The 16892-nt window shown below is 34.1% G+C and overlaps 3 protein-coding genes across 4 annotated transcripts in view; 2 read left to right on the forward strand and 1 right to left on the reverse strand.

The window, feature by feature from the left end:
- LOC116173749 (protein Wnt-7b) overlaps positions 1-16892 on the forward strand; it is a 145961-nt gene that overhangs the window by 93343 nt on the left and 35726 nt on the right. The gene's annotated exons all lie outside the window — the stretch shown is intronic.
- On the forward strand, positions 1262-2839 carry LOC116173764 (putative nuclease HARBI1). Its single transcript, XM_031491447.1, has 3 exons — positions 1262-1714; positions 1767-2053; positions 2138-2839. Exons 1-3 carry the CDS (start codon positions 1494-1496, stop codon positions 2704-2706), a joined length of 1077 nt encoding a protein of 358 aa, XP_031347307.1. The 5' UTR covers positions 1262-1493; the 3' UTR covers positions 2707-2839.
- Positions 2814-4120, reverse strand: LOC116173771. The gene is made up of 3 exons (XM_031491459.1): positions 3513-4120; positions 3263-3462; positions 2814-3200 (listed from the first exon to the last, which is right to left on the reverse strand). The coding sequence occupies exons 1-3, from the start codon at positions 3934-3936 to the stop codon at positions 2832-2834; spliced, it is 993 nt and encodes a 330-aa protein (XP_031347319.1). The 5' UTR covers positions 3937-4120; the 3' UTR covers positions 2814-2831.

Consider the following 16892-nt stretch of genomic DNA (forward strand, 5'->3'; position numbering starts at 1 on the left):
TTATATAAGATCCATTTTTAAACTTGAAAAGAAAAATGGCCTACGTCATGTAAAGTACCTTACGACGCTGCAAAAAAATGTATCTATGGGCACCACTCATCCAAATACCCAAACAAGAGGTGTTGGACTGGAAAAAGAAGGTAGCAGCGTTTCCAATGTTACAATGGAACCAAACTGCCATGCGAAATCGTGTAAAACCCCTCTTCGGATATGATGCGATCTCGGATAGCTCCCGATGATTAAACCGTTCAGTGACCCATCCGCGCGAATAGCTTATAGTATCCACCCAATACGAAGACAAGACAATAATAAATAAAAATATTACGCACATAACAAGGCGATTCCAGGAAAACCTTTTATGGGCAAAAAACCTAGCATAACAAATCAACTGCAACAAAATGCAAAATAGATCTCGGTTAAGCAGATATGTTTATTTGCATGATCTTTAACCTCGATCGGTCGGGCTGAATGCTACCGTGCCACCCTGCAACCCCTTATAACCGTCTTTTTCGTTTCTTTTCCTTTGTTTGATATTTATTATTATTTTACTGAAGTTATTTCCGCCACTTTCACTTCTTTCCTTCGTTCCCTTCTTCCCTTATTACCGTTTGTATAGCTTACGTTTTAGTAATGGAACTCTGATCAAAGTATCTCCATGTAATTAGCAACTTCCTTTAGTAAAATACCAATTCTTACATAGGATAAAGTGTGTAGGATAGCAACATCGCATATTGTTTTACTAATGTCAACTTTCAAAGATAGTTTTGTGAATAAAATCATTCTGATAAAAAATATTACTTTCTAGCTATACTATACAATGTACTTACTTCATTATCGTGTAGGTATATAAGAGCTATGAGTAAAGTAAATCTTAAAAAGTAATTTAAATGTGTTGACACTTGATGACCAATTGAAAGTTATGCATAGTGCTTTGTCAATAGTCTATTAATTATAGAGGAAGGTTTAATTTGCAGAGGTCTCAGAATGAATCAGAATCAGAACATTAGGTTACACAAAAACAAATCGTCATAGAGAACGTGAATGTTCATGAAACAGGTATGTATAAATAGACTAAAAATAGGCGGTCTTATATGAGATCATTAATCTCTTGGTCTACTGACTCCCGAAATTACCACAGATACGTAGTGTAAATTCGAATCCACAGGTGTTTTAGTAGTCGGTCGCCCACGCGGCGCGTTGTTCAAGCATCGGTGTGTAAAACATGATGCACGTTAAAAACTTTAACCAGCTAAACTGACCTAGGGCCGGTACTTTCAACGGCGGTTAGTTTAATTTAGCAATTGGTTAACTATAAACCACACGTTTGGGTACTTTGAGGCGCGATTAAGATTTAAACAGGGTTAAAAGTGGGCGGAACTGCTGTTAAACTAACCGTTTGAAAAAATCATGGTTATGTAGCTAACCATGTGTGTTATAACCTTACTTCATTATTACTATCTCTGCTTTCAATTTACAACAAACAATAAAACATAATGGATTTGTTTGAACTTGACGAATTGTTTGATGATAATGATGAAGAAATCATTAATTTTATTGATGGTTTGAGGTCTTATACCGTGAAAGAGAGAAAAGACCATTTTGCTGAGTGTACTGACAAGGAGTTCTATGATCGGTTTCGGTTCAGTAAAAATATTGTTAGAAATGTTATTTTACCAGCAATAGGACATGTGTTTCAACATGAACACCTGCTACAGTGTGTATTATCAAATACTAGAATGCATTCAAAATAACACTTTTTCCCTTAGGTACCATGAAATTGACCCTTTGAATCAGCTTTTAATTACGTTAAGATTTTATGCTTGTGGAAGCTTTTATATAACGCTAGGAGATTTTATAGGTATACACAAAACAACTGCAGGAAGAATAATAAAAAGAGTAACACAAGCTTTACTTACTATTCGAGGCAATTACATAAAATTTCCTGAAAATGAAGAAGAAAAAAGAAGAGTACAAGAACGTTTTTTTCATGTAGCACAATTTCCTGGAGTTATTGGAGCAATTGACTGCACACATGTGAAAATTCAATCTCCGGGTAAGAATACATTCACTTCTTAACAAAACATTATATTTTACGACATGAATAATTTCTGTGATTATATACAAGTTTTATTTTTAGGTGGGAACAATGCAGAAGTTTTCCGGAACCGAAAGGGCTTCTTTTCATTAAATGTGCAGGCAATATCTGATAGCAGGTATGTTATCATGGATATAGTGGCACGATGGCCGGGATCTTGTCACGATAGCCACATATTTGCAAACTCGCTTATCAAAAGACGATTCGAAGCAGGTGAATTTGGAGAATCTGTTTTATTAGGCGATAGTGGCTATCCCTTGCTTAATTATTTAATGACACCAATAGGAAATCCACAAACACCAGCCGAAGAAAGGTATAATGGAGCGCATATATCCAGTCGAACAGTAGTTGAGAGAACATTTGGGATATATAAAAGGCGATTTCCTGTTTTGAGTTTGGGATTACGATGCAAAGTTCATTTTGCACAAGAGATAATTGTTGCTACTGCTGTATTGCATAACATAGCTATTCTACATAAAGATGAAATTGTACCTCCTCCTGTCGATGTAAATAATTTACTAGAAGATATGGAACCACCTCAACTAGTTGCAGGAGATCGAAACATAAACTTTGTGCAACAAAGATATGTTAATTATTTTCAACAACTTTGAATATTTTTTTATTATTATAATTAAAAGAAACATATAGATTTCTAAATTAAGTCTAGTTTACTACTTAAATATAAATGTAAGAATATCTGTAAGTATACAGTTTAAATAAAAATAAAGTGAGCCTTCTATGTTACACTTTTTAAATCTTTTAGCTTGGAATTCAATTCACATTTTAATATATCGATTTTTAACTGTTGTTCTTCCACAGCTAAGGCATGCAATTCTTTTTTTCTTGTTCTCTCCTCAATTATGGCCTGTAATTGCTCTTGTTTAATGTTCATCTCAATATCTGCTAGCTCTTTCTCTTGCTTTGTTTTATTTTGCTGCTTAAGTGCTGCATCAAGCTTAATGTTCTTTTCTATTTTGTAACATTCCTCTTGAATTTTAGCTAATTCTGTTTTTTGGAAAGCCAAATCCTGAAAACCCTTGAGGCTGTTCTGTTTTTCATCAGAGGTAACAGTTCTTTTACGTTTCAAGTTCCAGGACTTTGTGGGCTAAAAATTACAAATAAGTTTATTAGTACTATTTTATGTAGGTAGTACCCATTTATACACACCTGTGGTGTAGTAGTATTTTCAACATGTACTGGTCTTGTATTAGTTGGATCGTCAGTTACAGGTTGTACCTCTGGTTGTATGCCACTAGAGGTCAAGCCAGCAGGCACGATAACCATTGCTTGTGTCAATGACGATTCATTTTCCATGTAAACATCTGAAAATACAATCTCAGTATTTTCTTCAGGAAGCTCTCCTACACCTAAACAAAATAAAATAAATACACAAATTCTAGTCACAATAACCACCTACCATTTATGTCGATTAATTTTGTCTCGTTTACAACTATTGTGTCCGAATCACCTGTTGAGGTAAGACCTTCTATACTTAATTGTAAAATTGAGTACAATTGCTCTTCATACCACAATAACTTCACGTCAATGGGTGGGCCACCTCCAGTGCCCCTGTAATTCTGTTTTGAAAGCGCTATTTTCTTTTTGAGATTTCTTTTTATATTTTCATATTTCATCTTCAACGCGTTAACATCACGCTTCGTTTCAGAATTCGCACTGTCAAATAACTTTCCAACTCTCGCCCATGCACTCTGTTTTTCTCTTAAGCTTCCTCCATCGGTTAATTTATTTTCTATTATTTTAGACTCTTGCAGAGCACATTTCATTAATAAATCTACTTCGGTGATTGTAAAATTGCAACCTCTATCGCGTTTTTTTGCCATTTTAACAAATCAATCGTATGTTGAAGAGGTTATGTTAGGAAATAAACAAAGAAATAAACGATACGTTTGAACTACTTTTGTTAAAACATTGTTACCAACCGAACATAATCGTTGGTTATCTAAACAAGATTTAAACTACGGTGTAAAGTACCGAAACCGCTTAATCATGATTATTGATATTGGTTAGTTTAACAAAGCGATTAACTAATCGGTCGTTTAACACAAAGCGAAAGTACTGGCCCTAATGTCTCATTTTAGATAATTTATTTGGACATTATTTAGGCTTTTGCTCGCTGAACAATCTAGATTTTCAATTTTCTCGATTCGAAATTGCTATAGCGCTTGTTATGGGCTTGCTTTAACATTTTTATCTGAAGTAATAAATAAATAATAAGACATCCCACAAAATAAATACATCCTGAACAGTAATTTATAAATTAACATGACGTAATCGTATGTAATTGGTCACGTTAGATTCGTCATTTGTGCACGAACACGAAGAATAAATTGCATTAAATCTTTTAGGTACGCAATGCATCTACAATGTATAATTACTAGACGTCTACTTATTCAAGTGCATCTTTGTAAACTTTCGTTTAGCGTTTAATGAATCTATAAAATTCTATATTTTATGATAATCCCCACCTTTAGTATGATTACCATGAGATTAAAAATTCAAAAGGTTGTAAACGTTCGTTTCGAATTTAAGGTCTCCTCCGGAATGCGCCTTGCTTTGACACACTTCAGCTAAATTGTATGAGCAGCCGGGGAGTAAATTAGAGAAGCTCGTAAAGTTAAGATTAGTCTTGCTTTATGTTCTTTTCCAGCTAACATAGTAATCAACCTTTCACTTCTATAAAACGATTCTCTCTGCTTAGACATAAAAGTTGATTTTCTCTTGTGTGAAAAAAAGGTGCAAAGTTCCCCTGTGGCAGAGACCAACCGCATATTACCTACATGTTCTTCTAGATAAAGTGCCTTGCCAGTTCGGACGACTAATTTGTATTCTTTGGGAGGAATAGCTTCTAGGGCATCTTGGCCTCTACCAACCCACCCTCGGAACATATTTGTGTATCGGTATGTAATTATAAAGTCTTATAGACTTCTAATTGTGAATATATTCCTCAGCAGCCCTGAATAATGAGATATTTTGTGTTAGCTAATATGTATGCGTGACCGGTTAAAGTGGAGACGCAGTGTTTTGATTATTATGCTAATAATTTAAATGACAATTACTGAAAAATCTGAATTTACTACAAAAATATCTTCCATTCACTGATAATTTCATTAATTAAAAACTAGAACCAAAATTTGGAAAAATACTCATTCCAATTAAGTTATTAGCAGAATATTTAGAAATTTATACACTCGAGTACCAACTTCAATATTGGCGTCCTTGTTACTTCCATTTGTAAGGAATTATGAATGTATGCCATTAAAAAAGAACTAAATACATTTAGGACAAAAACCCAATCCTCACAACTCAAAATCTTCTTGCTCGCAAGATAATCAAGTATATCTTAGAAAACAAGGTAACGAGTGATTCTAAATAATTCTTTAATACACACGAAACTGTTTAGTTTAATTCACCGATAATTGGCACAAAACGGAAATAATAAAGATTAAGTCAGTATCTTATAGCCTTGAATTCTTCAACGTTCATAATCTTTCGGGATCGACTTTCAGCTGTGTGTCATCGATACCTGCTGACCGGGTTCGATGTTCTGCACCACTCACCGCTTCTAAATAGAATTCACGTAGTGTTGTTGGGGATGCAGAAATTTGAATAAACTTTAGGATCTTCCCGTAGAATATTCTATGGGGAGATCCTGAACTGTATTCATTATTTCTGTTTACCCATTCTGAGAAGGAACCAAAGACATACCAATCCTGCAGAATTAGCCAAATATCCAGATTTTCGGTTTCGGTCTTATTCAAACACAAATCCCAAGCTTTAAAAAAACAAAAACACAAACGAACAAACCGTAGCAAAGTTTAAACAATACGCTGCATTGTTGAACGACCATTAATAAATGGAAAGTTTTCGATTTATCGTGAAGCCCAGTGCATTTAGTTAAAAAATTCGTGCAATTTATTCGCGATACACGCTTTGTTCAATTCCGTATCACTGTTAAGATTCTATTTATAGGTATTTATTGAAAATACGGATTAATTTATTTTCCCTGTATGGATATTATTACTTATATTTTGGTACACACACTTGCAATTTTCATAACTTAACCTTTAAATTGGCCTTAAAATGAAGGACAGCCGCTTACAACGATTCTATCCGGCTACAAAATACATGCGATCTTCACGCATGAAGCGCTTGAGCTCATCCTCTACGAGCAAGATCTCGAATCACCTGGCGCTCTGCACTTGCTCCGCACCTATATACACTTCTGGTTGGTTGCTTTTTTTTTAGCTAACGCTATCCAAAGCGATTTGAACCAACGTTGTTTTTTGGGCGTCTTCTTCTTAGTTGTACGTCATCACGTTGAACAAGCATGGAAAAATCTATTGAAGTGATTTCTGGTATGTAACGGGAGCCCGCTAGCGCATTTTATTTAATTTTTATACTTTTAATGTGGGCGAGAATTTAATTTGATTTCAGCAGTTGAAACAGTTTTAAGGTGGTTTCTCCCAAGGGAGTCGAATTTTCATGGAGTGGTTTTTTGGAGTTGGTATTGCAAAATATAGAGTAGGTTTTTTCGAAATTTTGTTCTAATTTTTGGGCGAGTGGTTTCCGAGTACGCCTCTGGGCCGTTAAATGCGTATGAAAGCTATAAGCGCCAGATTATCGCGACATAAACGAAATGAATTAGAACCACGGCCGAGCTGAATCAGATCCGCTCGTTAGCTCGTTGCGCAGCATTCTAGTTTTTGTTGAATCTTTGGGAAAGCATGCAATTTTTAGTTTCTGTTTATTTGATTGGCGGAATGAAATGAAGTTATATTATGTATTAAAAAAGATGCTACTTGAATGTTGAATGTTGGGCAAAAAATATCATTACATTCGTATATTAGAAATACATTATTTGGAATTATGAAAAATAATTAATACCATGGCTAGCTCAGTAATAAATAAATTATCAATTACTGTTACCTTGCGGAAGATTTCGTCTTTATCTCCACTTATAATATGAAAGTTAAAACCTGATGCTCTGATTTGACTGCTCTCAAATAAGTATTCATATAAATTGAAGAGTTTAGATATTGTCAAAATGAATATCGTTTCAACTCATTTTCATTACATTTTTGTGATTTAAAATATTGATTTACTTCATGTAACCATTTCAAGCCTGTTTCGTGATCATGTTCAAATCCAATTAAATGGCCCATATTAATAAAAGTAAGCATATGCTTATACTTGTAAAATTCAAAGTAAATACTCGTAACTGCTCCCTCACACTGGGAGAATTTACAGCGCTGCTGAACATCCCAGTGTGAAGGGGCGAGTATTTAATTTGAATTTTGCAAATGAATTTTATTCATATGGGCCATTGTCTAAATTCCTTTTACTATTTGTAATTACTCCAACACCCGGTACAAAATTCTATTCAAAAAGAAATTTACACGGCTCGGAATGCTACATAAAATTTAACCCACATAAAAAAATGGTATCAATGAACTTAAAAATCACTTCACAATTAATGAGAAGAACTTTAACAATCTTTGGTGTGGGTTCACTTATCGTTCATAAAACAATACATAAAAATGGTTCACAGGATAAATTTCCGTAAATCAACCTGAATGTTAGAAATACTTAAGTGTAAATTCCTTATACAAAATCCCCAAAAACTGGCGATTCCTATTTTGATATAATATAAAAAGATGGTGGACGAATTTAAATCCAGAACAAACCTTTGCTCCCGGTTCCTCACATTTTATTAGTTCTAAATTCGTTTATTTACTGGAATTGTTACCAATGTTCCACAGTATTGAAATGGTCAAAATTACCCTATTAACTTATGGTTTTAACAGTCAAGAAAAGTACAAATTAATTGTCTTTAACCTTTTTACCCGTTGCCGTTTTATTTATAATGTTATTAACACCTTGTATAAACACATTAGGTGCAGAAATTTTATTAATAAACTGGTTTTGTAACGTACCTTACCACTATAAATATAACGCAATGAAACGTATTGCACCTTGGAACTCAACGCTTTCGTGGTAACAATTTATTTATTATCTCTGTAATAATAAAATAATAAAATTTTTACTGTCTAGAGTTGTTCAATTTTTCTGTGAGATCACCGATGCCAATTTCGTATAAAGTTCTTTCGTCTTGTAATTTTTCGAAATTCATTCTTAACGCTTTCTTCGAAACTTTTCTGTTTTCTTTTACTGTGAGTATTTTTATTCGCCACCCCATTTAAATTTATTTTCCTCGGGTTTAATTTAATTCTATGAAGATATGAAATATAAAAGACATCACTACAATTTAAATATGTTGAGCATACGGGTAGAAAAAGATAGAAATAAAAACATTTATATGAACATAATTTTTACTACCTACTTGCGAGTTCCAATCACTTAAAGGGGTAGAAGTACTAATAGAAATAATGCTTCTCGTATAAAAAATTAAAAGGTAGGACCTGTTAAACCAAAAACAGGTATAGTTGGGTGAACTAATGATTGCTTTATAATCTTATGATCAAATAATACTTCAACAGATATTTACAATTATTTAGTGGTCAGCATAAAATTTTAATGTAGTTGTGAATTTATTACGCAACAGCCGGTACTAATATTAACCCTCGGTAAAATAGCAGTAATTATATGTAATACATGTAACTAACGTAAATAATGCACTAATAATTTTTTCAGAATTTTCCCTTCAGTATCAATCGCAGCTGAGAAATAAGATCTTACTTAACGGTATGTTGGCTTACATGCTTCTGAATTGAGATTCATGCTTAATTTAATAAATGCGTTTGCAATTAGCTGTGTTGGCCATAACTAACACCATTCATTTATTCACATTAACGGAGGCTATAAATTAGAAACATGTAACACTTAAACGTTACGATCTTCGTGTCAAAGAACGAGTAACTGCCAAGAAATTTTGGTGATAAACTACCGCAGTGTCTCATCCGGAATTTTTTAAGTAGAACGCGTTTTTTTTTCATAAACAGTTTTATAGGTATTTGTAACGGCTATCGGTATAAATTTTGATAACGCCGAGTCATCATCGCTTCTCTCGTCTTCGTCACTTTTATGAAAGTTTAATAAAAAAATTTATCTCACTGCTACCTCAGGTCGAGAATGCACAAATATGCCAATCACACTACGCCTCGTGGTTATAACGTTACACGCGTTTCATTCAAAATTTAATCTACTATGGTCCAAATAGATTTTATTCACATTTTATAATAAAAGACATCAATTTCGAAATTTCAAGTTGATTTTACAGTTTAAACAATGAAATCCAATACACAAACATGTAATTAATGTAACCACTGAATCGTGTTTCAGAGAATCTAACGGTTACGTGAGGTTATTAAGCTCCTCTTCCCCCAGGAACGAGCATGAAATTGATAAAAATGGCTAGATGGCACCTTAAAGAGTTTTCAACAAAAAATTTGCGGGCGAAACCATAAATTTCCCACAATCTTAATACAAAATTCACATAGTTTTCTCGAAATGTGAGTTTATGTTACTCTATAGTTGAGTATTACTTTTAAGTGGGTTAGAGTGTGCGTAACACTCCAACTTTAAATTTTTTTTGCGCGATCGGTCATTTCTGACTATTTACCATGTGTGTTTCCATGACAGTAAGTGGAATTTACCAGTTGCTATGATTACGACGACGCCAAAATTACTTACCGATCTGAAAACAGAACAACAAAAATACTTACCGACGCCTTTTTAAAAACAATCAGTTCAATGTTAACAGTCTTACATTACATTTAATCTTTAATTTAATCTTCGACATACCATTCGGCCACCGGCAAATACCTGGCTCATAAAGTCATAAAGGAAGTGCAAAGCTAGCAAACTACATCAGACACATGCACAATTTTATGAAATTATTAATTTCAATTTTGACAAATAAACTGGTTACCTAGTGATGTACACCATACCACTTCGATCATTTCGATTTATTCTGCTCGTTAATTTCTTAGTGCATATTTATATTGGTTGAATAATTTTAATTTCGATCGCGCAAAAAATGTTATAAGCACGTCGAACGTTAAGGGTTACCGTTCTCAGACAATAATTGGAGTCGTCGCTCCGCTCCTCCTCCAAACAATTGTCTTCGAACGGTAAAAATCCCTTACCGTTCTCCATACTTAATATACTATAAGAGGTTAAGTATGTTATTTTTTGATGATAGTACGTCGTAGAATTATTTCCCAAATATATTTCTTTGCCGCCCCTAAAAATTTGCCGCTATGGACCAGGGCCCACAGGGCCCCATGCTAAATCCCGCCTTGTTCACGGTGAAGAATAGTACCAACCTATTACGCTCGCCATGTAGAGAATGCCGTTCACACACACTTAATGCCGGTTTACAAGACCGGCATCATGAGTTTTGTGACCGGCATTCTCTCCCCCACAAAGCTAGAACATTTTTAAACGATGCTTTATTGTTAGTAAATTAAGAAAGTGCCGTTCTGACAGGCATCTCGCGGTTGCCACATCATCCCTTAAATGTTATGAAGTTTGCAATGTATTTCTTATGGCAATAATTCCATGCCCGTGTCGATGGTGACTATGCGACACAATAAACGCATGAAAATTGATTTCAATCACAATCAGCAATCGAATTATTGCCATTTAAGGGATGGCTGCCAGAACGGTATTTTCTTAATTAACTTATAATAAAAAACCATTAAAAAAATTTCTAGATCTGTTGTAAACGGGTTGGTCGAAAGGTTCGTTAGCTCTTAGGCTAAAAGAGTAGGCGCCACTATATTTATCCTTAGGTACTATCTCTATGGCAAAACTTAATAGTCCATAAGAAAAATATCACAAGCAAAAACTTTAATTATATCAACCAATGCACCAGTAATTCCTTGAAAATGAAATTTGAAGGTACAGGAACAATCCTTAAAATTACAAATTTCTGTCAAATTGTCTTTATAGTAATATAACTGGGTAATAAAATTTTACGAATACCGGCACTTCAAGCAGGTGGAATTTAGTTTAGAGCGCTCAGGTAGGGCACTGCTTTCAATACTGTCATAATTATTTAAATTAACGGCTACTATACAAGTGTGTATTGGTAGAATTGAAAGTACTGCTAGTTGCTATTAAGATGATCGTTCAAGTATCGCAAGCATTTATTTTTATTGCATCAAATTTACCTTGGGGGTATGCAAAATTTTAATGCTACTGGAACAATTTCATGGATAATGGACGATGAGATCCGGTAAACTTTTATCCTATTCCCTTGTTGGGTAGAGAAATTAAAGTAAAAACTCACTTTTTCTGTTTGGTGCGTGTAAATTAAAAGTTTAACTTGCTTTTACAATGGAGTGAGCTTGTGAGTAACGTGCATTTGAAAAGTTTGTGATTGTTTAGAGCTAAAGTTTGCCAATATAAAAGTTTCTGTTAGTATCGTTTTTTCACTGATTACAATACAACCGATGTATGAAAAGCATATTTATGTCACACTCAAATAGTTTAGTTTAATCAATGCTACACATTTACTTGTTTATGTGTAAGCAGAAATCAATAATACTTCACCTTGCTGAAGGTATCGGTTAAATTAGCTACAATTTATTAGTTACTTCTATTCCCGCATATACAGACTGTATTAAGTGTATTTTAATGTATTCCATAATGAATAATGCCAGTGATCGTTAAAATTAACTATGCATTTATAAAACATTTAAATAAATTATTTAAATACACTCCCAACAAACTTTCGACATTAACTGGCATTAAATTGATTAAAAAAGAAATTTTTGACCATCAGTCCCATAAATAAGTACGTTTTGCTCGAGCTACTTAACTTGCATAAATTTAATTATAAAGCAGTGCAGTTTTGCCGTCAGCGAGCTTTAATAATACTTCTTTACTTAAATATATGAGCTTCCTTTTCGATCTCGGTACGGTTTAGTATTGTCGTAGTTAAATATGTTGCAGAAGTCTGGGCATTTATCAGATAAACAGGACTGTAAGTTAAGGGCATTCAAGTGCCAGTTAAGTATCAACGTTAAGCTCAGCGTGGACAGCAGTACCAGAAGATAAGTTGACGATAGATCCGGTTTACGGTAGAAGTGACAATTTGACAGGCTGACATGTGTTCGTCGGTATTAGCTACTTACGCGTATCTATTACGCTTAAACGTAGCTATGAAATGAAACACGTAAATTTAATTCGCGATTCACTCTTCAGTTTATGTGGTCTTCATTTTTATTTGCGTCATTTGTAGATAGAACGGAGTGATTTTATTTTCAATTGACCTGCCTTTATGCAAAGAACTAGTCAGCTCAAACGAGATATTTGCAAATTAACGGACGTTATGGCAACTACATGAGCACTTTTAATTTTAGGTTTTAAATTAATTTCAGTATAAATGAAATTATTACACATTTCGCTTATAACAAACGTTAAGCAGTTAACATCAACAACTGTGCATTGGGAGAGCTTTTCCACTTTGGCAATAGGAATATAATATAATCACCTTGTATCCTATTTCATCAAGCAGAGGTATAATACTGAAGTCTGCGGAGGGATATTTTCACCCCTGGCTCCAGGTCCAAGTCGTTTTAGCTAGATTTAATTAGACAGTGTTGGGGAAAGTTAGGGATTAATACTTTAGATTTAAGGTGTGATTGTTTTTAAAAATGTTGTCAAGTGCGGTTATGAACACAGTACATTTTGAGTTTCTTGTTAAGTGGTTAAATTTTAAAAAGTGATTGTGAAAATAAATAATTCATTTTTATTTTAAAAGCTATGGTGGACTTTTGAAGTAATTTTCAGTGAGAAATAATGGAATAATTTATTTTTAAATTCTGCGTAACATTTCAACATTGCGTACCTCTTTTACATGGGCGATACTGGGCAACCAGGTGAAGTTGAACAGTAATATCATAATATGACACTATACTATGGTAATATGGATTGATCAACTTACGAAAAGAAAACCTGTTGAAATGGTAACACTAAAACAGTGAAACAAATCACTTTTTAAGAGTTTGTAAAATGGTTTTTAGGAGAAAAAATACCATAATGAGCCTACCTCTAAGGTTTTTTTTAAAGTTCGGTACGAACTGTCAAATGGCTCTTCAAAAACTTACACTTACAGTTCTACATTTAACCTAACACTCTAAACTTTCAAATGGAGGTTTTTATGACTTAATTGTCAGAACTGTTTCTAAGACTTACCAAGAATTTTAGAACTTTATGGGTGGAATCCATTTCAAAATTCAATCTTCTATCTCTTTTTTAATGCTGAAGCAAAAATTGTAACTTCTTAAACAGAAATAAAAATGATCAATAATTGCCTTCCACTATTCTTTTATAGCTCAAATATATCTAACTAATATTCGTTAAGTGAATATCAAGCAAATGTAATAATTACAATTCGATTGTATCGAAAACCAGTATGTAATCAAACGTTATACCAGGGAGTCGACGAAATAAAAAAAATTGTGGTCGTAGCGGGCATCTGAATTCACAAGGGTGCGTTCTGCAAATCTGTAACGGACAATAACACACCAAATAAATAAAAAGAGTAGTGAATGGCGCTGCATAAAATATTGCGTAAGCAATGCTAACGTCTGACAGGGAGGCAATCGCATAATAAAACTGTAATTAATTACTCATTACCCAAAAAGAATCAATCATTCAAATGAATTTACACTATCAAAAGCAAAATTTTGGTCGACCACGGATTACCCTTACAATCATCGGGGTATAAACGCTTTAAATTCAAGAAAAGTACTTTACGATGCACAAATAACTTGTAAATAAACTAGTATGAGCAAATTCTTCGAAGTAAAACAAATAACGTAGCTAAAAAATCGTTGAAATTTGTCTCGGATCATTTCTCCGTAATTTTAAAAACTAATTCACAAGCAAAGGTAGGTAATATCTCAAATACCGCAGCTAATCTGAAGAATACAATGCAATCAAACTAACAGAAATGACTTTTCATAGTAATCAAAGAATAACGGAGACAAAAACAAAGTATGTAGTGTAGTATCAGGTATAACGGCGCGATTTAAAGGGAGATTTCGTTAAACTTGTAGTTATAGGAACTATATCGAAATCTGCAGGTATAAACTTGAAGTAGATAGAATCCCATGTTTCGTTTCACTAAAATGGCGAGGAATCTGCCGGTAATGTAGAAACTCATCCACAGCGGACGTTCGTCACTCTCAATCTTGTTAAAATGGCAGGTCAAAGTAAAAATGCCATATCATCCACATACTGCGTGATATCCAGGTAGATTAACGTCAAAGGTAATCCAAAAGGAAGAACGATAAGAACTTAAAAGAAAATTGTAAACAAATGGCGGGAGAAGTTAAAACTAGAGCGAAGGTAAAACTTTATAAAACATACGCAATAAGAAAAATGCTGCGTAATAATGTAACATACCTCGAATTGTTCATATGCAAATACAGATCCGTAAAATCGACTCCATGGAGCATACCACAGATATCAGGAGAAAGAGAAATCACTCCAAAGACAATATAATAAAGACAAAACAATAAATCCCTTACGGTAGACACGAAGTCAGAAAAGTAATGGCGTACCAAGAGAATTTGCATGTAAGCAATGCGAAAGCAGAATCTTCACTGCGGTGAAAACTACAACCCGTAGGCAAGATAAAAGAAGGGATGGGATTAAGTGCAGAAAGGTGCAAAGCGTGAACTTTAGCACCGATACAAAGAATTAAACCATCGTTCGTACTAAATAAAATTGAAAAATGTTCTAACACAAGTTATTTAACTGTCGGCTAGTTCCCAAACAACCTTTATTTGGCCTTTTTCTCTAAATGTGAAAAGTAAAACTTGACGCTTTGGTGTGACTGCAATCAATAAATACAAATTTAAAATGAAATCATTGAATATATTGGTAAAACAAATTCGATTCAATCCTACTTTCTCTTAAACGCTGGCCTGTTTAAACAATTTGTTGTATTGTCTACAAGAACGGGAAATGTAAGCTCTATATCGTGGCCACGTTTGCTTCTAACTTACCCCTATTTAAGATTCATTAACAAGAAAAATTGCAACTTACTATACACCTTATAGCTAACCAAAGAAACGGAACTCATTTAAAGGAATAATCTCACTTAAAATGAATATACAGTTTCCAAAAGAAGGAAGACAACCAAAATTAGTATTACCAATAAAAAGCTTAATGCAATTCCTTAAAAGGAATTTTTTATACAAATCAAAAAGATTACGTTACCTTAATTAAAGTGTTTTCTAGAGTCAGTGGTTTGCCAAGGGTACAAACGACACAACCCTTCCTTGAAAAGGGGGCGCTTTTGATCTTGGATCATGAATCTTTCTCGTACGGTTACGTTTTGGTGTATAGAAGTAATGGGACAACGTACTTTTTTTATTTATCTCGACTGCCTTCAAACTGGCTTCCGTCATGCGGATTAGTATTAGAGCACTTAAAAGACCAAACGAATTCAACCGAAAATGGTTAATTTTTCGCTTTCGAATGATTTTAACTATGATTTATTCACTGGACACCTCTGTATGTAATAATTGTTTAAATTTATGCGGTAATTCTCAACAATGGTTTACCCGTTTGTGTATTTGACGAAGAAGTTTATGACATGCAACTTTTTAGTGAGGTCACCCAAAGGTCCGGTAAATTATTTTTCAAATAAAACTTTGCGTTCAGGATCTAGCCGCCTTGATATTCCTTTTGGTAATGTCTATTTCACCAAGGCAATTGGACTTGTATGCGCGCTGATAGCTGTATTTTATAATGCGTCACTTTATTTCAATTTTCAATACTTCCATATTAATGATTTCCGCGGCCTTTCTAGAAATCGATAACACTACCATTCTTGAAGTTGGATTCGCTGACTTTTTTCCCACTTCGTTTATTCCGGGATTAAAAAATTGCGAACGAAAGATCTGTACACTCTAGTGCTCGTTGCTGTCACTTCCCTTTCCTCTATCTTGTCGTGCGAGCTTAAACCGGAACAAACGTAAAGTTCGCGACCAGCGTCACTTTTCTACCAATCGCAAACCCTCATTCTTATCTATTTCTTGTCGCTCCGCTATGAAAAAGCGAACTAACAAAGTTGGATGGCTCACTGCTATCTCTGTTCAAAACTCACCCATTCAAAACAAACCTGCTTATCGCCGTTAAACTGAATCTAAGAAATGGCAAGAAGTCGCCAGGTAGAAGAAGTGGGAGATTTTTGTCCACAACTTCAATTCAAAGTCACAGGGGTTGATTCGTTTTACATACGACTGAGCTAAGTTTAAGTGGCTCTAACAAACTAAAACCCTTTTTCACCCGAATATGCCGCAAATTTTTGCTTTGAACTTATCATTTGAAAGAAATCTATGGCATAATTTGTTTATAAAATAGCAAAAATTATGGATTAATTTACCTATACCTACATGGTATCATGTAAGTGTTTGTATATAGTATGAGAAACTTATTCAGAAGCCTTTAAAACGTATTTATTTTGTTCATTCTCAAAGCAGCCGTAGAAAGAATTAACTGATACAATCGACTTTTGTATTGATTCTTGTACTGTGATGAGCTTTGAAGAGTTTGACCACAAATTCAATAGTCAATTTACGTTCGAGAATGATCGTACGCACAGACGGACGAATATTTTATATATTTATAAGCGAGTTGTGGTGGCGTGGTGCATTGAGGCGAGTAACTACTTATTGTCATTTCATAAGTTATTCATTTCGACTCGCACCCGCACACGCTTCCTCACAATTTAGGAGTCGTCAGCCTGGCCACTTGGCACTGTATGTAGTTCTTACCTAATTAGCGGTAATGT

This window comes from Photinus pyralis, unplaced genomic scaffold, assembly GCF_008802855.1.
Source record: "Photinus pyralis isolate 1611_PpyrPB1 unplaced genomic scaffold, Ppyr1.3 Ppyr1.4_LG1, whole genome shotgun sequence".
NCBI classification, from domain to species: Eukaryota; Metazoa; Arthropoda; class Insecta; order Coleoptera; family Lampyridae; genus Photinus; species Photinus pyralis.

What these genes read in the sequence shown, in the direction of transcription:
- LOC116173764 (XM_031491447.1), top strand. Translation starts at nt 1,494, where the DNA reads ATGGATTTGTTTGAACTTGACGAATTGTTTGATGATAATGATGAAGAA. An exon ending in CAACATGAACACCTGCTACA is followed by an intron (nt 1,715 to 1,766) that starts GTGTGTATTATC and finishes TTTTTCCCTTAG; the next exon opens with GTACCATGAAATTGACCCTT. An exon ending in TGTGAAAATTCAATCTCCGG is followed by an intron (nt 2,054 to 2,137) that starts GTAAGAATACAT and finishes TTTTATTTTTAG; the next exon opens with GTGGGAACAATGCAGAAGTT.
- LOC116173771 (XM_031491459.1), bottom strand. Translation starts at nt 3,936, where the DNA reads ATGGCAAAAAAACGCGATAGAGGTTGCAATTTTACAATCACCGAAGTA. An exon ending in AAAATTAATCGACATAAATG is followed by an intron (nt 3,463 to 3,512) that starts GTAGGTGGTTAT and finishes TATTTTGTTTAG; the next exon opens with GTGTAGGAGAGCTTCCTGAA. An exon ending in AAAATACTACTACACCACAG is followed by an intron (nt 3,201 to 3,262) that starts GTGTGTATAAAT and finishes TGTAATTTTTAG; the next exon opens with CCCACAAAGTCCTGGAACTT.